This window comes from Jaculus jaculus, chromosome 6 (assembly GCF_020740685.1).
Source record: "Jaculus jaculus isolate mJacJac1 chromosome 6, mJacJac1.mat.Y.cur, whole genome shotgun sequence".
NCBI classification, from domain to species: Eukaryota; Metazoa; Chordata; class Mammalia; order Rodentia; family Dipodidae; genus Jaculus; species Jaculus jaculus.
Window position 1 is genome coordinate 139,204,627 of NC_059107.1, and position 23,322 is coordinate 139,227,948.

Consider the following 23,322-nt stretch of genomic DNA (forward strand, 5'->3'; position numbering starts at 1 on the left):
CCTTATAATAGAAACTTGTAGTAGTTCTCTATGAATTAATGACTCTATGTTTCTATTCCCCACTATTTCTACACACATGTAGTATGTGTGTGTGTGTGTGTATGTGTGTGTGTGTGTGTGTGTTTGTGTGTGTATGTATATATGAATGCATATGGTTTTTTTGTTTTTTGAGGTTGGATCTTGCTCTAGCCTGGCTGACCTGGAACTTACTCTGTAGTCTCAGGGAGGTCTTGAACTCATGGCGATCCTTCTACCTCTGCCGCTGAATGCTGGCATTAAAGGTGTGTGCAACCACACCCAGCCTACATATGCTTTCTAAAGCTGAGTGTAGTCACACCTCTGCTTGTGATTGTATCTGACTTGTAATCTTTGGATTTTTTTCTTTGTTGTTGTTGTTGTTTAGATGTCTCACATACATTGTCTATTTAATTTTTTTTCATTTTCTTTCTTTTTTCTCTCTTACCTGGTCTCCCTTTGATAGGCTGTGGTAGGTTGCTAACATATATTCTTTTTGAATGTGTTCGCCAAAAGAGATTTTGCTATCTTTCATTTTAAAATTGCTTTAAGATGACAGAAAATTAACCTTTATATTTTGCATTTTACAGGCCTAGTGTGGTTTTAGGGAATAATGTTCATATCCTCACCTGGTTTCTTTCTATTGTAAAGCCACTGCGAGTAAGGAGTGTGTCTTTCTGTCTGTCTGCTTCACAGGAGAAACCAAATAATTCATATTAAAAAAAAAAAATTCCTGGTGCCAGCCAGCATTTCCATAGCAGCTGATAAGCAGAAAGAGTGTGAGAATTACAGAGCACCTTCCTTACACAAAGCTGATTCTGTCTCCAACCCTGATGGCAATGTAGGCCCAGACAGACCTCCCCAGATCCGGGGAGTGGATGAGGTGGGCACCCAACTTAAAACGTGTTTCACCTCCACGAGTTTGGGTCCAGGACCTCTGGCGACCAGTCCTTCTCACAGGCGTGGGGGACAAGCAGGGCAGACGCGCCAACCGATGCCCTACGTCAGCACTAGCCTCCCCCTCCCCAGCGTCGCTTCATCTTGGGGACGATGCGGAGGCGGATGGTAGAGCGGAGCTGGCCAACGAACAGTGTGGCACCCGCAGTCCTGTCTGGTGGCCGCGAGGCCCTCCTCCCCCGTGGGGTTCGCCCCGCGCCCCCGCCCAGCCTCGCGGCCGCAGGAGTCCCCCACGCCGTCCCTTCCCCGGGCTGTGGTCAGGGGCTCCCTCCCCCTCCAGGTTCCTTTACCTGAGGGTGGGCGCAGATTCTCTCCTTCTGCGGGTCCCTGCCTGCAGCCTCAGCTCCGGGCTCTGCCCCTGAGTCCTCGCAGCTGACCCTAGACAGAGGTTTTACACACGCACACGCACACACACCCTCCTCCTGGGGGTTTAACCCCAGGTTCCTGGGTTCCTGACAGCCTCTTGGACAGTTTACACACACGTACACACACACACCCTCCTCCTGGATGATCAATCCCAGGTTCCTGAGTTCCTGACAGCCTCTTGGACAGTTTACACACACGTACACACACACACCCTCCTCCTGGGTGATCAATCCCAGGTTCCTGGGTTCCTTACAGCCCCTTGGACAGCTTACACACACGCACACACACACATCCTCCTCCTGGGTGATCAATCCCAGGTTCCTCGGTTCCTGACAGCCCCTTGGAAAGGTTACACACACATGTACACACACACACACACACACACACATCCTTTTCCTGGGGGTTCAATCCCAGGTTTCTAAGTTCCTAACAGCCCCTTGGAAAGGTTGCACACACACACACACACACACACACACACACACACCCTCCTCCTGGGGGCCCAATCCCCAGGTTCCTGGGTTCCTGACAGCCCCTTGGACAGGTTACACACATATGTATCCACACACACACACACACACACACACACACACACACACACCCTCCTCCTGGGGGCTCATCCCCATTTTCCTGACAGCCCCTTGGACGGAGGTTACACACCCACTCACATACACACACACACACACACACACACACACGCACGGCCAGAGGCCCTCACAGTCGTCCACCCTCCGGGACGCTCTCCCCTCCACGACGACGCCCTTCCTATGACCACCAGCCTTCCGCCAGCCCACCTTGCTAACCAAGGTTCCTTTCCTTTATCCAAGATATTTATATTTCTCTTTACGGCGTTTTACTCAAAACCTGAAAAGGCCACCCAAACAGAGAGCAGCCGGTGATGATCATTCAGTTTATTGCTCGTGGGGACTGTGACTGTGGCTGTCACGGAGCTTGGGCACCCCCGGCGTCTAAGGGCAGCGGCTGCCAGGGGACCGCCCCGCCCCGCCCCACCCCGCCCCGCTCCGCCCTGTGGCCGGGGCAGCGCAGCCTCGGGCCAGCCGACCTTCCTCCTCCTCCTCGTCCCGCTCTTCCTGGGCGCTGCCGGCTGCGCGGCGGCGACGCACGGAGCCATGGCGAGCGGCCACCGCCTCCTGCTGGAGAACGCGCAGCAAGCGGTGCTGGTGTGCGCCCGCGGGGAGCGCTTCCTGGCCGGGCCCGCGCCGCGCAGCCTGGCCGTGCTGGAGGGCGCCAGCCTGGTGGTGGGCGCGTGAGTGGCGGGCGCGGGCTGCCCGCACGGAGGCTCGGGGGCGGGGTCCCGTCCGCTAGGCTCCCCCGGGGAGTGGGCGTGGAGGGGCTTTTGGGTCTTTCGCTGCGCCGGGCGCTGGAGGAACTTTCTCAGAGCACCCCCAGATCCATTTGGAGAGGGGAGTCGCTGTCCATCCGTCCTCATCACCATTTGCAGTGGCTTCTGGCTTGCTTTTCAGAGAACCCTCCTCGCACACTTGACTGCCCCCTGGCAGAGAGTTCCAGCTTAGACTGGACTTCATGAAAGCACGGATGACGCCCCTAAAGCAATGTCAGCCATCCTCTCTTTGCCTAGAGCGGTTTGTCAGGTGACTTGTCCTGTGGCCCCTGGTGCATTCCGCTTCGCGCCAGTTCCGTTAGGAGAAAATGTCGTGGGTAAGACCGCTGTGTTTGACTGGTCCCATTTATGGGTCAGTTTCTAACCTGCTGGCCTAGTCCTCTGCACAGTACGTGGATTGTTGAGTACGGCAAGATTAAAGCTATCGGGATGAAAAGTGGAGATACAAAATGAAATTTCAAATTTTCTTTTCTTTCTTTCCTTAGGTGTAACGAAGCAGGGTCTTACTCTTGCTCAGGCTGGCTTCGAACTGATGGCAGTCCTCCCACCTCAGCCTCCAAGCGCTGGGGTTCAAATGAAACTTTCATTCCTTCTTCTATCCCTGTTCTCTCCTCTTCTCCCCTCCGCTTCTCTCTTCTCCATCCCCCACAGTGATTGTCTTTTGTTTTCATGAAATCTACTTTCCATCCCTTTCGGGCTCTTTCCGAACTCTTATATTGTTTGGTGACTCAAATCACTTCCACCCTATTCCTGAAGCCCCTTTACACAGTCCTTTCGGGCCTTGTAGGATGATAGCCCTTAATGTCCACTTTGAAAACACTAATTTTCAGTGAGTAATAAAGGCCCATATTAACAGTGCTGAGTCAAGTTCAAAGCCTACATCTCTACTCTCTAAGACTCCTGAAGCAGGGTGCTGGTCAGCATCCAAGCTTCTCAGATCTTGCTCTCCCGTGCACGGTCCACCTTCCTGCAGCCCCTCCGCTACCCAAGCTGGCAGCTTCAGCCCTCGTTAGGATGTCTACTTTCCAGCTATTGCAAACAGCAGTGAAAACCGTCTTGGTGGAATAGCTAAGTCCCGTGGGATGTTATGTTTCCATCAATGTGACGAAATCAACTTAAAGAATGGAAAGGTTTATTTCCACTCAATGTCAGAGGTTTCAGTCTGTGATTGGTTGGCCCGGTTGCTCCTAGGCTGGTGGTAAGACAGAGTAACAAGGCCAGTAGGTGTCAGAACAAAGCTGCTCGCCTCATGGTGGCCAGGAAACAAAGATAATGCAAGGAAGAGGCTGGGGACAAGATATAGCCACCAAGGACATGCCACCAAGAACCTACTCCCTTGTCTAAATGCAACCTCCTAAGTTCCATCACCTCCTACTAACCCATCAGTTTATGAACCTATCAATGGATGAATCCATTGATAACGTTAGAGCCCTCATGAGCCAATCACTTCACGAAATCCCTTCCTCTGAACACTGCCTTACTGGGGACCAAGCTTTTGGCACATGAGCCTTTTGGGGACATATCAGAAGCAAATCTCTACAAAGAGCCATGCCCAACTAATGGGAGGCAGGCAAATGTAGTCTTTATTTTGAATGAGCATGCGTCCAGCGATTATTTAGGGCTTTAGTACTGTGGGAAGAGAAACATTTGTGCTCAGGGGAAACTTGCAATCTCTACTACACATGGTTTGACTTCTTGTCTTCACTGTAGTTACTTCCACTTTCTCAAAAACCCACGTTCAAGAGCAAAACACCATAAATGTTTTATTGACAAATATGTGACTGAGAGGCACCAAGATATCAAGAAGCCTATTGAAATCATTAGTCAGAAAACACCACATACTTTACCAAACTCAGTAACTATTCTTTAATTTTTTCTTCAGAGATGGGTTAATAGAAGCTATTGGTCCTGCTGATGTTATCCAAAGAAAGTTTTCTGAAGCGACTTTTGAAGAAAGAATTGACTGCTCAGGAAAATGTATCCTACCAGGTATTGAAGCTCTTTTTCATAAAGGAATTTTAGCAGTTGCCCTAGAAATATAAAGGGGAAGCACATCAGCTTGTTTTAAATAGGGTCTAACAAAAATATTTATGATTATAAGGGGCTCCATGTGTTGAATTTCTACCATTGAATGTGTAACAGCTTTGCAAACCTGCCTTTATCTTTATCCTCATAACTTCCCTGTACAGTAAGGTGTCCTTTCCATGTGACTGGTTATAAATGTGAAGGTTAGGTATGAAATCAAATCCATCCCTGCACCTCACTCCTTCCTGCTCACACACCAAAGAGAAACCAGTGGGGTCATGTTTAGGTTTCAAAACAATTGAAAGGACTTTATCAACTCACTGCATTGGGGAGGAAGCCAAGCAGCTCCTGTCTACCACACCAGAACTACTCTACATTTAGAGAATGTGGAAAACAAAGCTTTAGGTGTGAAAAGAAAACACACACACACATACACTTCACTACAGGACCCTTAACTCATCAGTTGACCACAGAAGTGGCATTTTGATCATCTACGTCATTACCACTATTGTACAGCTTCAGGTAATTGTCTGAAACAAGTCCCACAAAATCTGAGTTCTACACAAAAATGATGTTTTATATTTATTTTAATATTTCATGTGAACTTTTATATAAATCATACTAAGCATTTATATATAGTAACTACATTTATTATATAATGATTACTGTGACCATTTATGAGCCTCTCCTTTTGGGGTTGGGATGGTCAGGAGACAAAGTCAAGGTGAAATGTAAGAAGAAGAATATGACAAAAAAAAAAAACACAATTCCCACAATTTGATAGACTTTTGATTAGTCCAGTAAGAACCATGTATGAGTGATTGCTTTATAGATTCCCTTTGAGATATTTGTTTCTTAATATTTTATTTTTTTATTTGAGAGAGAGAGAGAGAGAGAGAGAGACAGACAGAATGGGCATTCCATGGCCTCCAGCCACTGCAAACAAACTCCATATGCATGCTCTCCCTTGTGCATCTGGCTTATGTGGGTCCTGAGGAGTTGAACCTGGGATTTTTGGCTTTGTGGGCAAGAGCCTTAATCGCTAAGCCATCTCTCCAGCCCCTAGAGATATTTATTTCTTAAAGATAAATTCACTTTTCTTATGCCCCGTTCTCAAAGTTGGGAGGGTGTATCAATATTCCCTGGTGATAGACTTCCTCAGTCTGCCCAATGAATGGTTTTGCTCACCTGGCTTGAAAGCTTTTTGGACTTACCAAGCAAAGGAACTTTTTGTATCTCTGATAAATATTTGCATTGTGTTGTTACTCTCTTCCAGTAGAACCTTCTAGATTGTCTATTAGAACCTTCTAAATCAGTCAAGCGTGGTGCGGCCAGCCTGCTGTCTAAGCGTCTTCTGTTTCTTACTTTTGACTGGTTTCAGGTTTGGTGGATGCACACACACATCCTGTATGGGCTGGTGAAAGAGTTCATGAGTTTGCAATGAAGGTAACGAACAGTGGCAAATCAGAATGAGGCACGAATATCAAGTCTTTTCTAAAGAGTTCAGAAGCTGTCAACCTTTGCCACATTTTTATACAATTTGTACTTTTTCGCATGCATGTCCGTATGAGTGTGTACCAATGTCTCTTGCTACTGCAAATGAACAGCAGATGCATGAGCCACTTTGCCTCTGGCTTCATGTGGGTGCTGAGGAATTGAACCTGGGCCAACAGGCTTCGCAAGTGCCTTTGACTTCTGAGCCATCTCTCTGACCCACTACATATCTTTCTAATAGACACTTTACTTGCCTGAGTATAGAAAACAAATGCCAATAAAACTAACTTAATTAACACTGCCCCAGATCTTCATAGGATGCATAAAGCTAGCAGACAGTTTCGGTGAAATCATATTTTTAAAGTTTTTTTTAAGCTATTGCAGCTAGGTGTTTAATCACCTATCAGCCCGAGGTAGGAGGATCATCATGAGCTTGAAGCCAGCCTGGGCCTAGAGTGAGACCTTGTTGCAATGAATGAATGAATGAGTGAGTGAATGAATAGAACAGAGCTGAAGAGTTTGCCCTCTGGCTCCTCTTCCCCTCTCCCATTCCACATTGCTGTGTGCAGTTGGCTTTGGAAGAAATCTAGGGAATCATTTGGGATTGAATTTAGAAAAATATATTACTACACACAAAACAAGTTATCTAATATTATTCTCTTTTTTCTAGAAAAATGAGATTCCTGAAGAATCATACAATGTACTTTGTGCTAGTTATATGAGTGATGGCCAACTCCCAAATGCTTGATTAAAACCATTTTCATGGTGTCAAAGAAAAACAGAAACAACAAAAGAAAACATGTGTACCCCTTGCAGTGACATTGTACTATTTCCACAGAAAAAATCCATTTTCTTAAGATATATGGTATATTTGTCAATAAATAGAGGTGCATTTTTTCTGTTTGTGGCTGTGCATAGTGACCACATATCATGTGTGTGTCCCATGCACACACATGTGGAGACCAGCATAGAATGTCCCATGTCCTTTATTGATTTTTTTAATTTAATTTTTTTAAGGCAAGCCCAACAGACTGGCCTTTTTTTTTTTTTTTAATGTGAGAGAGTGAGAGACAGATAGAGAGAAAGAGAGTTAGTGCACCAGGGCCTCCAGCCGCTGTAATTGAACTCCAGATGTGTGCTCCACCTTGTGCACTGTGTGACCTGAGAGTGAAACATGGGTCCTTAGGCTTCTCAGGCAAGTGCCTTAACCACTAAGCCATCTCTCCAGCCCTAATTTTAATTTTTATTTGTCTATGAGAGAGATAGAGAGAAAGAGAGAATGGGTATGCCAGGGACTCCAGCCGCTGCATAAGAACTCCAGACAGCTGGGTGTGGTGGCACACACCTTTAATCCCAGCACTTGGGAGGCAGAGGTGGGAGGATTGCCATGAGTTCAAGGCCACCCTGAGACTACATAGTGAATTCCAGGTCAGCCTGAGCTAGAGTGAGACCCTACCTCAAAAAATAAATAAATAAATAAATAAACCACCACCAACAACAAAAAAGAACTCCAAACACATGCACCACCTTGTGCATCTGGCTTACATGGGTCCTAGAGAATTGAACCTGGGTCCTTTGGCTTTGCAAGCAAGCATCTTAGTTGCTGAGCAATCTCTCCAACCCTCCTCTATTGCTCTTATTCTTTGTGACTTTGAGTCAGACTGGCTAACGGTGATCCCCACTGATTCTTCTGTCTCTACCCACTCAGGACTGGGGTTACAGGTGTGTGTGCCATTTGCAGCTTTTTACATGGTTCCTAGTTGAGCTTGGGTCCTCCTGCTTCTGGGTCAAGCACACTCTTACCCATGGAGTCATGTCCCTAGCCCCTAGTGCTGTTTTAAAGACAATTTTATTACATCACAGAATCTCTGAGCCACAAAAAATCTTAGAAATTCATGGTCCAGTAGTGTTATTGTACAGATGGAGAAAGTGAGGTCCAGGGAAAGGAGGGTGTTGGCCAGCCAAGGGTGGAAGAGATGGATGGAAAGTGTGTCTAAAAGACACAGGAATGCATGCTGTGTTTCCACTGTAGCTCCTTCTGGCTTTCCAAGATACCTGCAGCCCACTGGGAAGGAAGAGCTTGAGTGACAAAAGTCAGATTCCAAACTCTGGTGGTGGTGATCTGAATAGCTGTGGTGGGGTTCTGGAACCTTCTAAGCTTTGCTTTCTCAAACATACTGAGGGATGTAGGCCAGGCTGACACGTAGCTGGTGCACACCGGGGGCAGATTGGGTGGAGAGAATATCAAAATATTCCCATGTCTGAGTAACAATTCATACGTGCTGTTCTGAGATACATACTTGCCTATCCACAGCTCCCACTTCTGCCTCACCAGTACCTCCTTGGGACCCTGTCCTGCACTATCTAGTAGGGGTGCCCAGACCTGTGTGTATGTACCCTTTCTGCTGTGGTTGTTTGGTTTGCCTGTATTCTATTGCTTCTTAAATTAATTTAATTGGTTGGTTGATTTGTTGATTGGGACAGGGTCTCTTATAGTCCAGGCTAACTTCAGACTGTCTATGTAAAGGTGGCCTTGGGCACCTGAATCTCCTGCCTCCACCTCTCCAATGCTGGTCACAGGGGTGTGCCACCACACCAAGCTTCCTCCTAACCATCTTTTGGTGTCTGCCTTGGAGGTAGGCTCTGCAAACCCGCCTGCCACCGCTCTGAGAGAGCCATGTGTTCAGTTGGCAGGGGCCACCTACATGGATATCCACCAGGCTGGAGGAGGGATTAACTTCACCGTGCAGCACACGCGCCAAGCGTCAGAGGACGAGCTCTTCTGCTCGTTCCAGCAGCGGCTCCAGTGCATGATGAGGGCAGGCACCACGCTGGTGGAGTGCAAGAGCGGATATGGCCTCAACCTGGAGACAGAGCTCAAGATGCTGCGCGTCATCGAGTGGGCAAGGAAGGAGATGAATGTTGGCATCTCCGCCACCTACTGCGGGGCTCACTCAGTGCCCAAGTAATCTCAATGTTTGGGGCAGGGTGTCACTCAGGCACAGGGGCCAGTGCCAGGGCTGTGTTGTTGGGGAGGGGTGTGGATTGCACGAGCCATTATAGTTCTTGCCAGGAGACAATCGTTGAGATATGCTTTTAGAAAGATGGTCTTCTTCTAAGGGCCAGTTATGGCTCTCTGGTGGTTTTAGGAATGAGGACCACCAACCAATCAATTTTTTTCTAGTCCTTGAATGATGAGGGAAAAGATATTTCAAGATCTTTTCATTAGCCAAGAGAAATGGCTCCTTTTGGGTTCTTCAAAATTAGATACAAATCTAAATATTTTCTCACAATAGTTAACATCAACCACTGTAGAAATTACTAGTTACACCCTTGATGAGATAGCTCCCACTTGGTCGGCTAGGTGTTGCACAAGGGGGTTTATTTCTGTTTACTTAATGGCAAATGCTTTCATTTTAGGTGTTGTAATGTGTGGTTAGCCTCAACCCTTTTCTAAAGCTTCTGCTGTGTGGATTTATGTAGAGAAATCTGTCTCTGTGCTCACCTACAGCTGATCTGTGCAGAGTTACTTTTGGTCCTGGCATTTCTTCATTGAAAAGTCCATGGTTCCAGACTTGACAGGCTTAAAAGAAATCCATGGGTGGGCATCCCCACATTCCTGGCACAGCATTCAGCTCTGGTGACTGAGATCTATGTGTGCTGGAAGACTTACACTTACAAGGATTTGGAAGTCTAATCATTTCAGTTTTATTTAAATTTCTTTACTTTTATGAATTTTAAAATATAATGCTTTAATTTGATGATTTAAAACTGTGTGTATTTATCATATACAACATATTTGGAAATATGCACACATTGTTAAATGACTAAAAATATTCACGTGTAAATGATTTCACACTTATCACTGTTTATGGAGATACTTAAAATCTATTCTGGTTTTCAAGAGTACAGTTCATTGTTATTTACTACAGTCACCATATTGTACAGAAATATAATTTTTTTTAGTTCCAGGATGACTTGGAACTCATTGTGTAGCTCAGGCTGGCCTCAAGATCATGGTGATTCTCCTATCTCAGTGCTAGGACTAAAGTGCTGGGGTCACACTGGGCCAGAAAATATATCTATTTTTTAATGTTAATGTTCACTGACCACCTTGAATCAGAGACACTAGAACTTAAAATTAAGCATTCACTATTCACAGAATTAGTTATGTAGAGAAGAAATATAAATATTTAATATTTCCAGTGACCTTTGTTGTAAGATATTAGTGTTTGTATTTCTGCAATCACTAGAGCTTAGAATTTCACTGAGACTTTTGAAACGGTCTGTCTATAAGAAGTAGATGCTTTTCAAGTGGATTATAAAGTGTGTGTGATAGCTTGCCTTGGCTTTTTTTTTTTTTAAGTATTAAAACTTAGGTTTGAATCCAGCTTAGCTGGGTGATCTTAAAGATATGACTTAACTGTTTTGAATGTGAATAGCATGCGGTGTGCATTATCCTATTCTATATAGTTATTATGAAAAGTAGAAATAACTTATGTAAGTGCCTATTTCCTCATGGCTGACCTCTACTCACTCACACACACAGTTTTGCTGGGTGCCAAATACAGGGCTGAAGTTTTACAGAAAATTTCTTCATCTGCCAATAGGCCTGTGAGGCCTGCGTCTTGATTGTCACTGATTAAGCTCAAGGCACAAATGACAAGCAAATGATAGGTCCAAAGTCATGGAGCCTGCAGGAGGTACAGCACTGCGTCTGTCTGACTTCAGAAGCTCAGCCCTCTCTAACGGACAACAGCTCTACATCTCTTGAGAGCTTTGCAAGGTTCTTTAGTCCCTGCCTACCCCAGTGGTGAGACAGGAAGTCTTTTGAAGCTTCCGGAAACCTTGCAGGTAGAGAGGAAGAAAAGGGCAGCATATGACCAGGGCCCAAGTATCTAGGGTGTCCTTTAGGTGTCCTAGACTGGGAGATTTGGCTTTAAAACCAGGACTCTTGCTAGCATCCCCAGAGGCTACACAGGCATGCTAACAAGGCTGGGCACTTTGCATCCCTGTGTACATAAGGCCCCACAAACATAAATTTTATAAGTACGTCAGCTGTGTAGGCATAATCTTTAAGTGTCCTGAGATCTACTTTCAGTTCTTTCTTTCAGAAGCTTGAGCTCATTTGCTTATCCTGTTTCTCAGATTCTCCAAATGCTTCTATGTTACTCTTTCTTCATTAAATATATTATAATGTCATGTTATATTATATATTATGTGTGTGTGAAACAATATATTATACTGAAAACTATACATACTCCTCAAAGTTATCTAGTGTATGTATGAATATATGCCCATGGGAGTCTCAATCTCTTCCAACAGAGGAAAATCTGCCACTGAAGCTGCTGATGACATTGTCAATAACCACCTCCCGAAGCTGAAGGAACTTGGCAGCAGTGGGGAAATACACATTGACAACATAGATGTGTTCTGTGAGAAGGGCGTCTTTGATCTGGATTCCACCCGAAGGATTCTGCAAAGTGGAAAGGAGATGGGGTTGCAGATTAACTTCCATGGGGATGAGCTCCACCCGATGAAGGCTGCTGAGGTATGTATGGCTCACCATTGACTCTTCCTTGCCAACACTCTTACTCCTCTTGCACACTCATGTTGTGGAAAACATCATCCATTTGTTCAAAGTTAGGAGTTGCATCTATGTTGCAGTTGCTTTCCCGTTGCTGGGACAAAACACCTGACCAGAAGCAGCTTAAGGGAGGAAAGGGTTTATTTCAGGCTGACCAATTCCAGGGAAAGCTCCATCAATGGCAGAAGAAGCTGGCTTACTTCCATAGATCCGTAGCAGAGAGACACCACCAAACAACCAGAAAACATGAACAGCCAGAGCTCAAACCAGCTCTTTACACACCTTAGGGCTGGACTAAAAGATCTGCCCCTAGTGACACCCCCTCCAGCAGAATGTTGGAGACTTATGCAGGAAGCTTAACCTTAATCAAAAATCCCTGAGGCTATGGGGGAGGGGCATATATTCACATTTAATCCAACACAGTCTAAAAAGATAGAGAAGTGCAGTTTGGTTTGGTTGAGCCTAGGAAGTCCTGATTTCTGTGAGAACCTTATTTCTTGTTTGCTGATCATTCACTTTGCTATTGCTGCTGCTGCTGCTGCTGCTGGGACCTTGCTAAGCCTGTGCTTTGACCACTCATTTTATTGTCATCTGCTGGTGATGTTCATAGGAAAAAGAAGTACCTGTGTGATCTCATTGACTAAATTCATGACATATTTTGGTTGGCACATGTATAAGTTACATTTTTTCTTGTAGGACAGAATATCCAATAAAAGCAACTTGAAGGAATAAGGAAGGAGTTAGAGGGCTCATGGTCAGTCATGGTGGAGAAGACACGAGGCAGGAACATGAGACAGGACAGCTGGCATGTCACATCCACAGGAAGCCCAGAGGGATAAATGTGGGCATAAGTTCACTTTCTCTCCCACCCTCCCCCCTTTTTTTTCACCCTCCCTTTCTTTTGAGGCAGGATCTGAAATAGGGATTTGGGGGTTCCTTTCAATACACTAATATGCTGATGTACCAATAAATTTAGGGTACCCTTTATTTTTGTCCTATGAATTTAAAGAATTAAAATCTATAGAGCAGAGGGTAAGGTTTAGAAAGACTTTGTCAGGTTAAGAGAAGGAAAGAGAAGAAAGTGCAGAGAGCTCCTGCCAGGTGGAGGCAGGGAGGGGGTAGAGGGCCTATGCGGAAGTAGGGGTCAGGGGGGCCTCCCACCATCTCAGCTCGGCTGGGCTGAGACGAGGAAGGCTTACCAGAATCTGGAAGTTCAGGACCCAGCAAAGAGAACTTGTCCCCCTGGAAAGCATCTATTTGTAACCTTATCGTGGTGAACTCTACCATTAGGCTCAGGTGAGACAGAGAAAAAGACAGAGCTTTCTGGTCCAGGCTAGGCCTGGCTTAAGAAGAGGCCAGCCATGACACCAAGTTTCGGGGCTAAGTTTAACCAACCAAAATGTCAGGGTCAGATTTTAAACCTTCCAGGAATTCTCCTTCCCAGGGAGGGGCTCAGGTTGTTATGTAAAGCCAGCTCTGGGATCTCCTTTGGGCAGAAGGTAAGGAGAAGCCAGATTCTTCTGTGATCTCTAGTAAAGTAGAGACTGCAAAGGCAAGCCCATGAAAATTCCTGCTTTTTACTTTTGGGTCCCAGTCACCCTAAATTGTCTCAGGGCTGATTCTAGCTCAGGCTATCCTGGAACTTACTCTGTAGCCCAGGCTGGCATTAAACTCACAGTAACCCTCCTACTTCAGCTTTCTGAGCACTAGGATTATAATCATGAGTCCCCATATGCAGCTTGCTTTGTCCTTTTCATTCAGTTCAAGTCAGCATCCCATGGATGGGTGGGTCTTCTTTCCTCAGTTAAACTTTTCTGGAAATGCCCTCATAGATACACCCTGAGGTTTGTCTCTTAGATAATTGTAAGTCCTGTCATGTTAACAATCAAGATTAACCATCACAGCACACAAATCTGCATTAGCATAGCATTGTAATTTTACCCATAGCTTCTAGGACCTTCTTGTGAGAACATGCAGTCAAGGTTGGTGGAGAATGTCACTAATATTGAGCTTTTAACTAGCCTATTTTTACAGAGTACAGTGACATTTTGAATACCTATCTTTATTGTGTTTTTTTTTTTAAATTTTTATTTATTTATTTGAGAGCGACAGACACAGAGAGAAAGACAGATAGAGGGAGAGAGAGAATGGGCGCGCCAGGGCTTCCAGCCTCTGCAAACGAACTCCAGACGTGTGCGCCCCCTTGTGCATCTGGCTAACGTGGGACCTGGGGAACCGAGCTTCAAACCGGGGTCCTTAGGCTTCACAGGCAAGCGCTTAACTGCTAAGCCATCTCTCCAGCCCCTTTATTGTGTTTTTATGATGCTAGAATATTTAATTATAAATATTCTGTTTTATTCTGACCTGTAAGATTCATAGAGTTATGTTTCAGAAAATGTCTGAAAACATTGATGTTTAAGGTAAGTTTTTCATTTGCTTACCTTTGCTTCTTTGAGACAGGGTTTTGCTATGTAACTCTGTCCAATCTAGCCCAGGATGGCCTTGAACTCAAAACAATACTCCTGCCTCAGCCTTCCAAGTGCTGAGGTTACAGGTGTGCACCACCATGCTGGCTTCAAGATTAGTTTTAACATAAACCAATTTTCACTAGCTGTCCATTACAAACTCTGCATTTGTTTTCGGGCTTGTGCTCATCAGAGGTAGGTGATGAGAAGGCCATATATAGAACACTGTTTCTTTTTGCAAGGAAAACCATGTCATGGTACTCTACTGAATTGTTTTTTTGCCCCCCCCCCATAAACCTTTCCCTTGGGCTGTAGAGATGGCTTAGCCATTAAGACATTTGCCTGTGAAGCTTTAGGATCCATGCTTAACTCTCTAGATCCCATGTAAGCCAGATGCACAAAGGCAAGGCAAGTGCAAGGTCACACATGTCCACTAGGTGGTGCAAACATCTGGAGTTCGATTGCAGTGCTTAAGGCTCTGGCACACCAATTCTCTTTTTCTCCTTTCCTCTCTCTCTCTCTTTCTCTCTATCTCTCTCAAAAAAAAAAAAAAAATCCTTTCCCTCTGTCTGACCTGCCTAGCTCGGGGCTGAACTAGGAGCCCAAGCGATCAGCCACCTGGAGGAAGTGAGCGATGAAGGCATTGCTGCCATGGCAACAGCCAGGTGTTCTGCGGTCCTTTTGCCCACCACAGCCTACATGCTGAGGTAAGGTTCCCTTTTACCCTGACACAGGGCTGTAAACACAAGCACTAAAGACAGACCTTGGAGGTGAAGAACATTGTTCCATTGCCCTTAGAAATCCCTGAAAAATGTAGGTGGCAGAAACTTAGACGCTGATTTATGTGCCAAGAAGATGCAACCCAGGACTGCTGCTTATAGATGAAGTTCCCTTAGGAAGGCTCTTCACCCAAGTCATGTTGGAGTGTGGGGTTATTGAAAGAGGTGCTTTTGTCTTCCTTCCTTCTTTCCCTCCTTCCTTCCTTCCTTCTTACCTTCCTGTCTCCCTTCCTTCCTTCCTTCTTCCTTCCTTCCTTCCCTGCCTCTGTTCCTCTCTCCTCTCTCCCTTCCTTTTTCCCTCTCTCTCTCCCCTCCCTCCTTCCATTCCTTTCTTCCTCTTTCATCCTTCCTCTTCCTTCCTTCCCCTTCCTTCCTGCCTTCCTTCCTTCCTTCCTTCCTTCCTTCCTTCCTTCCTTCCTTCCTTCCTTCCTTCCTTCCTTCCTTCCTCTTCCTGCCTTCCTTCTTTCTTTCTTTCCTTCCTTCTTCCCTCCTTCCTTCTTTGCTTCCCCTCCTTCCTTCCCCACAGGAGGGGTGTTACACATGTAAGTTGCCATGCCCAGCTGTTGATGTGGGTCTTGGGGAACTTGAACTCAGGCCGTCTCTGGCCCTCATGCTTATGTCAGGAGCGCCTTCTGAGCCATCTCCTCAGCCCACCCCCCCCAACTGTTTTTCTTATGAATAGCAATCAATAGTCATTAATCAATCAATACTTAACTTGGTTAATGTGCCATTACTTAAGGACTAAAAACCAGGAAAAAAAAATATTTTACTTGCCTTGAACCTTATATTATAGAGCAGAAATCTGAGCTGTGTGTCATACACATGGACAGTTCAGCTTTCAATGTCTGAACTTCATTCCCATGCCCTTGGTGGCTGCCAGCTCTTGTTGCCGTGGGTAAATTTGCACTCTGTTTGGATGGCAAGGACAGCCAAAGGGGTGGGCCACTTTTTTCTCTGGCTTTTTGTTCTCTATTTTTCTAATCTTTCCATCAGGAGGGGCCTACAGAGTCCTCTACTGTGCCACATTTCCAGAATAACCCTCACCTTATGCCATTCAGGGGTTTCCTTTAATCATGTATCTTCTGGATATTTGAATATAATTTTTATTCGAGAAGTATTGACCTCAGTTATTTTTGTGTGTGTATGTAAGTGTGTGGTATGTAAGTGTGTGTTTGTGTGGGGGTGCACATGTATGTGGAGGCCAGAAGTTGATATCGGCTGTCTCCCTCTATTGCTCTCCACCTTATTTATTGAGATAAAGTGTTTCACTGAGTCCAGAGCTCCCGGATTTGGCTGGGATCCACCCATTTCTGCCTTCTGAGCACTGGGATCACAGGCACACAGCACCACGCTCAGCATTTGACCTGAGCCCTGGGGGTCAGAACTCAGGACCTCAGGCTTGCCCGGCAAGGGCTTCATCCACTGAGCTTCTCCCCACCCCTAGTCTGACTTTAGAAGGAAGCTCTGACTGCTGCTTAGGAACTCCCAGGGATCCTCCTGTCTCCACCTCCCCAGCTCTGGAGTTGCAAGTGCATGCAACTGCACCTACATTTATTCATTTATTTTTTTAATTTCTTTTTTTTTGAGGCAAGCCCAGCAGACTGGCTTTTTATTTATGGGAGAGAGAGAGGAGACACACACACACACAGAGAGAGAGAGAGAGAGAGAGAGAGAGTGAGGGAGAGGGAGGGAGGGAGAGAATTGGCATGTCAGGGCCTCCAGCCACTGTAATCAAACTCTAGATGTGTGAGCTCCCTTGTGCGCATGAGTGACTTTGCACACTTGCATCATTTTGTACATACGTGGGACCTGGAGAGTTGAACATGGATCCTTAGGCTTTGCAGGCAAGCGCCTTTAACTGCTAAGCCATCTCTTTAGCCCTTATTTATTTGTTGAAATGAATACTTTTTATTATATTTTTCTCTTCCAGCAAGTGTCAGAATATATATATATATATATATATATATATATATATATATATATATGTGGATTTTCAAGACAAATAATTACAAATTAAATAATTAATAAGATTAAATAAATAATAGGCAAGGAATTTCAAAAGCAGAATGATAAAAATCAAGAGTCCTGGGGTTCTGCCTAACTTTTCCACTCATCACTTAACCCTGAGCTTTCTTTTCTCCTCCAGAACATGAAGGCTCAAGTCCTCTGCGCCCACCATCTGCTCTGCAAAGTTCTGTCTCGAGACTGACATCTCTTTTTCTTCCCCTTAGGCTGAAGCAGCCTCGAGCCAGGAAGATGTTAGACGAAGGGGTGATCGTTGCCCTGGGCAGCGATTTCAACCCCAATGCATATTGCTTCTCCATGGTAATTATTCTCTCAGGTGTTTTCCTGAGCAGAGTAAATATCAACCATATAAATAATTTAAAACTTTTCATTAGTTGTTACAATGTATTTAAAAACCTGAAAATAGAAAAAAAAAAGAAAGGCATAGATAGTGGTATAATTGGATTTTATTTTCCTGCACACACGAATGCCTCCAGGCCCAAAGAGTGGAGGGAGGACTTCCATTTGAATTATTTTTCCATTTAGCCTTGAACATTGTGGGTTTATAATAAGCCATTTTGCTTCTCTGGAGCATAGCAGGAACTCAACAAGCTTTTAATCAGTAAGGGTGTAGTAGGCTTCATTTTACACTGTAAGAGTCTTGTAAAGTTGTAATAACTTTTTTGTTTGTTTTTGAGATAGGGTCTCACTCTAGCCCAGGCTGACCTGGAATTCACTATGTGGTCTCAGTGTGGCCTTGAACTCACAGCGATCCTCCTACTTCTGCCTCCCAAGTGCTGGGATTAAGGGTGTATGCCACCACGCCTGGCATAAAGAACTTTTGACTATACAGTATCATTAAAGAATAAAGAACACCTTTTCCAAAATATAAGAACTTATATGTATAGATTTAGTTTCTTCCCATAACCTTAGCAGATTCCACCTATATAGTTTTTAGAAGAGGGGGTGGTGGAATCGATCCAGAGCCTTGTGTTTGCTAAACAAAGCTGCTACTGAGTTACATCCTGTGACCTTTATGTGTTGTGCTGCATGGAGGAGCATCATGCACAACAGGTGTCATCCTATTGCTTTCCTCCAGTGCTTTTCTCTTCCTGCCTTAGCCAATGGTCATGCATCTGGCCTGTGTAAACATGAGGATGTCCATGCCTGAGGCCTTGGCTGCCGCCACCATTAATGCCGCTTATGCATTAGGAAGATCTCACACACACGGGTCTTTGGAGGTTGGCAAACAGGGAGATGTCATCATCATCAATGCATCCAGGTGAGTGTTCTCCCAAGCAAATGCTAACTGGTAATGCCTATGAGCTTTTAATTTTTTATTTATTTATTTTATTTCAAGGTAGGCTATCGCTCTAGCCCAGGCTGGCCTGAAACTCACTTTATAACCCTAGGCTGGCCTCAAACTGTCTGTGATCTTTCTACCTCAGTCTCCAGAATGCTGGGACCAAAGGAACGCACTACCACGCCAGGCTGGCTTTTATTTTTTTATTGAAAACTTCCATAATTATAGACAATAACCCATGACAATTCCCTCCTTCCCCTTTGAAACTCCACTCTCCATCATACCCTTTCCCGTTCTCAATTTGCCTCGCTTTTATTTACTTATTTATTTTCTGTTTTTCAAGATAGGGTCTCACTCTAGCCCAGGCTAACCTGGAATTCACTATGTGGTCTCAGGGTGGCCTCGAACTCACAGCGATCCTCCTACCTCTGCCTACCGAGTGCTGGGATTAAAGGCGTGTGAAACCACACCCGGCTTCGCTTTTATTTTGATGTGATGATATTTTCCTCCTATTATGATGGTCTTGTGTAGGTAGTGTCAGGCACTGTGAGGTAATGGATATCCAAGCCATTTTGTGTCTGGAGGAGAACGTTGTTAGGAGTCCTACCCTTCCTTTGGCTTTTGCATTCTTTCTGCCACCTCTTCTGCAATGGACCCTGAGCCTTAGAAGGTGTAATAGAGATATTGCAGTGTGCTGAGCACTCCTCTGTCACTTCTTCCCAGAACCATGATGCCTTCTGAGTCATGCCAAGGTCACTGCCATCTGAAAAGAGAAGGTTCTCTACCAAAAGTGAGAGTAGCATTAATATATGAGTATGAACATTAAGAGAAGTGCTTACTGGGCAGTTTTATGGGCATAATATATACATTTAGCCAGACAGCAGCACATGTTACACCTCTAAGGCTCATGACTACCCCTGTTTTAGGTTTTCAGTATCAGGGATGTATTCCCTCCCATGGAGTGCGTCTCCAGTCCAATTAGAGGGCAGTTAGTTTCCCCCACAACAGATGTGCCACTCTTACACCCATTGGCTCATCTGGTCTGGCTGGCCAAATTTAAGGCTTGCAGTGTCCACTGTTGAGTATTTCCATTGGTGATTTCTATCCCTCCCATTAAACTATACATGCAGCACAGCTTTTTCCAGCTTTCTGCCAGCTGGTCTACATGGAGGAGGTTTTCAGCTTAGCTCCAGAAGGATTTCTCAATGACCTTGCAGCCCATGTATGGGGAGTCTTTAGCAATACAGGCTGGCTTTTTTGACACACACGTAGACAAGGTTTAAATCCCTTTTCCACTAGTTATTGGTAACTATCAGGCTCTATCCAGTCTCTAAAACTATCCTCTTCCCACTATTTTTATTCCTTTTTGTTTTTAACTTTTAAGATGTTCTTTATTTATTTACTTATTTATTTTTTAACATTTTATGTTTATTTATTAGAGACAGAGAGAGAAAGAGAGAGGGGGGAGAGAGAGAGAGAGAGAGAATGGGTGTGCCAGGGCCTCTAGCCACTGCAAATGAACTCCAGACACAAACACCACTAGATGCATATGGTTTATGTGGAATCTGGAAAATTGAACCTGGGTCCTTAGGCTTCACAGGCAAGTACATTAACCACTAAGCCATCTCTCCAGCCCTATTTTATTTATTGATTTATGAGCGGCAGATAAAGGCAGAGAGAATGGGCGCACCAGGGCCTCCAGCCAGTGCAAACGAACTCCAGACACATGTCCCACCTTGTGCATCTGGCTTTATGTGAGTACTGGGAAATTGAACCCAGGTCCTTGGGCTTTGCAGGCTAGTGCCTTAACAGCTAAACCATCTCTCCAGCCCTTATTTTTAACTTTTTGTTTTGTTTTGTTTTTTGGTTTTCGAGGTAGGGTCTCACTCTAGCCCAGGCTGACCTGGAATTCACTATGGAGTCTCAGGGTGGCCTTGAACTCATGGCAACCCTCCTACCTCTGCCTCCTGAGTGCTGGGATTAAAAAAGCATGCACCACCATGCCAGGCTGTTTTTAACTTTTTAAATGACAATTTTCATATATGTATAAAATCATCATGCCTTTCCATTATCTTCTCTTTCCTTCCCCCATCCCTCTTCCATTGAACCCCTTCTTCTTTGCAACTAGTCACACTTCTGTTTTGATGTCTTTTCTCCCTTCCCCACCATCCGGGTCAGAATGCCGCCAGGCCCCATATTGTACAGGACTGGTACAGGCAGCGAGGTCATGGATTCACCAGCCAGTTCATATCCAGCACACAGCGTTCCAGAGAACTTCTTCCCACCTTCTGGCTCCTTACATTCTCTCTTTTTTCTCTTCGATGATGTTCCCTGGGCCTTGGAAGGGGTGGTATAGACATCTCATTTAACGCTGAGCATTCAGCAGTGATTTATTCTCAGCACTTTGATGAGTTTTGATTATCCCTATTTTTAATCCTTTTCAACTGTAAAGTCTACCTTGAGGTCCTAAACTACACAAAAGACCAAGTTTTAGTTTCTCTTCACCTATCCTACATCTTTCCTAGGTTTCCAATTTCTGCTGTTTACCTGGACTTTTGACTTGTGCTCTCTGACATGTGTGTTTGATTTTGTCCTTGACTCTGACTTTCTGCTTGCTCCCAGCTATGGCTTGTCAACCTGGTTTGGATTCATTCTGTTTCTTATTCTTTTGGTTTTTCAAGGTAGGTAGGGTTTCACTCTAGCTCAGGCTGACCTGGAATTCACTATGTAGTCTCAGGGTGGCCTCGAACTCATGGTGATCCTCCTACCTCTTCCTCCTGAGTGCTGGGATTAAAGGTGTGTATCACCATGCCTGGTTGAATTCATTCGTTCTCTGCCTTGTGATGCCAAATAGATCCCAAAGCCCCCACTCAGTTACTCCATTCTCCTCCCTGCTCTTCTCCACCTGGGACTCCAGTGTGACAATTTGGGTCCTATTGTTCTAAACCTAAAAGCTGTAAATACTATGCACCCTTGACCACCCACAAACCTATCACAACACTTTGGCCCCATGTTCAGCAGAAGAGAGAAGCAGCGCAGCACTGCTCTTATGGCCGCTGTCCACTCCCTCCGTGGAAGGTGGTGCTCACGTGACCACTCAGGCGCCATGCATGTCATGAAGAAAACGTTTAAGGGAAAGCTCTTAAAGAATATTTTTAAATGCTTGGTGATATACTGCTTGAAAGCCCTACTCCCCCATACCAATAACCTAGCACAAAGTAATTTTTAGAAATTTTTGTTTTAAATTAACATATGCTACTTTGTGATATGCATTAAAGAAACTGTTTGATTTCTTTCTAGATGGGAGCATTTGATTTACCAGTTTGGAGGCCATCATGAATTAATTGATTATGTTATAGCTAAAGGAAAAGTCATTTATAAAAAATGACTGATCTGCAAGAAAAGAAACGACACACTTTCTGTATCTAATAAGTCAATACAGTTGTAAGTTTAAATACTTGAGTGGCTTACCAGAACTATGTCACTTTAGCCTAATCATATTTTAATGTCTTACCAATTCACTTGAAAACCAAAGGATTGATTTATTTGAAATGAACATGTGCACCTTGACATATAAGCAGGTGAACCTATTATGATAATTTCAAAACATTAAATTGTTTTGTGATATTCATTACAAATATTCCAAACATTAATGTGATGAGGTACCTCCAAAGTGCCTCTGTGGGGAGAGCAGACATAGCTTGAAATTTCCATTTTGTTTCTATATCTGAAATTTCAATTTTTAAACTATAGTTAATGAATATTGGGCAATAAAAATAAATCCAAATGATATGCCACAAATTACTAAGCTAATTTATACCATTTTCTAGCAAGCAAATAGAATATTCTTTTCCCACACAGTTGCTTTCTTCAACCTTAGTAACAAAGCTTCAACGAGGAACTCAAAACTTGTTTTTACACAGAGACATAACAACCATCCTGTACAGAATGCATTCTCACCAACTCCAAACATGTAGTTGTTTTTTAAAAAAATATTGCTTAAGTTTTGGATTTTTCATATTACAAATCTGTGATAAAGACTTTATAACTTTATTTTTTAATTTTTTTATTTTAGAGCAAGTGAGAGAGTGAGAGAGAGAATTGAAGTATCAGGGCCTCAGCCATTGCAATCGAACTCCAGACACTTGCACCACCTAGTGGGCATTTGCGACCTTGCACTTGCCTCACCTTTGGGTGTCTGGCTAATGTGGGATCTGGAGAGTGGAACATGGGTGGTTAGGCTTCACAGGCGAGCATCTTAACCACTATGCCATCTCTCCAGCCCAACTTTATAGCTTTTGATAGATGTCTGCTGTCACTACTGTGTTTATTTCCTTCCAGCCTTGGAATTAAATCAGCCGCATTGTCTACTAGAGTATTCTGAAATGTTAAGAAAACAAATTACAAAATCATTTGCAGGGTGAATAATTAGCTATTCACATTGGCATTGTGTCAGCTTCCTTGAAATCTCTGTAAAGGTTTCTATGATCTTTGTAATCAAACTTTTCTCCTATTTATAAAAAAAAGTGATTTGACAAATAAACATTACATACCAAACCATCACTAAATTCAAGTGAATAGAGTCTGAATTAATGAGATGCTATGTTCAATAAGTTACTTGTATTAATGGGTCTGTGCTGTTATAAAATACCTGAGGCATACATACTACTAATAAGGAAAAGAGGTTTATTTAGCTGACAGCTGTGACTGCCCTAAGTTCCCAACAGCGTGGTAAGGCTCTGGTGGAGGGCTGCCTCCTTGGTTATGTCAACTCATGATCAACTCTGGTGGTGGAGCAGTGAGAGAGAAAGAAATCACACCTCCATACACGAAGCCAGCCAGAGATGGTAGAGTCAAGCCAAGCTTGGGTGTCATGACAATGACCTCTCAAGTACTACCCACAGTTCCAGGATCAACACCTTCACCATTTTCAAAGACCACTGGACTGCACCATCTCAAAGTCTCAC

General features: G+C 44.3%; 2 protein-coding genes across 2 annotated transcripts in view; one reads left to right on the top strand and one right to left on the bottom strand.

Moving 5' to 3' along the window:
* Positions 1–2,467, bottom strand: part of Ccdc38 (coiled-coil domain containing 38) — a 62,808-nt gene extending 60,341 nt beyond the window's left edge. The window contains exon 1 of the mRNA XM_045152252.1: positions 2,200–2,467. Within this exon, the coding sequence (XP_045008187.1) occupies positions 2,200–2,467 (268 nt within the window). The remainder of the gene's footprint in view (positions 1–2,199) is intronic.
* On the top strand, positions 2,466–22,521 carry Amdhd1 (amidohydrolase domain containing 1). Its single transcript, XM_004650191.2, has 9 exons — positions 2,466–2,602; positions 4,581–4,687; positions 6,105–6,169; positions 8,905–9,182; positions 11,543–11,768; positions 14,852–14,976; positions 17,280–17,373; positions 18,174–18,334; positions 21,656–22,521. Exons 1-9 carry the CDS (start codon positions 2,466–2,468, stop codon positions 21,741–21,743), a joined length of 1,281 nt encoding a protein of 426 aa, XP_004650248.2. The 3' UTR covers positions 21,744–22,521.
* The last annotated feature ends 801 nt before the right edge of the window (positions 22,522–23,322 follow it).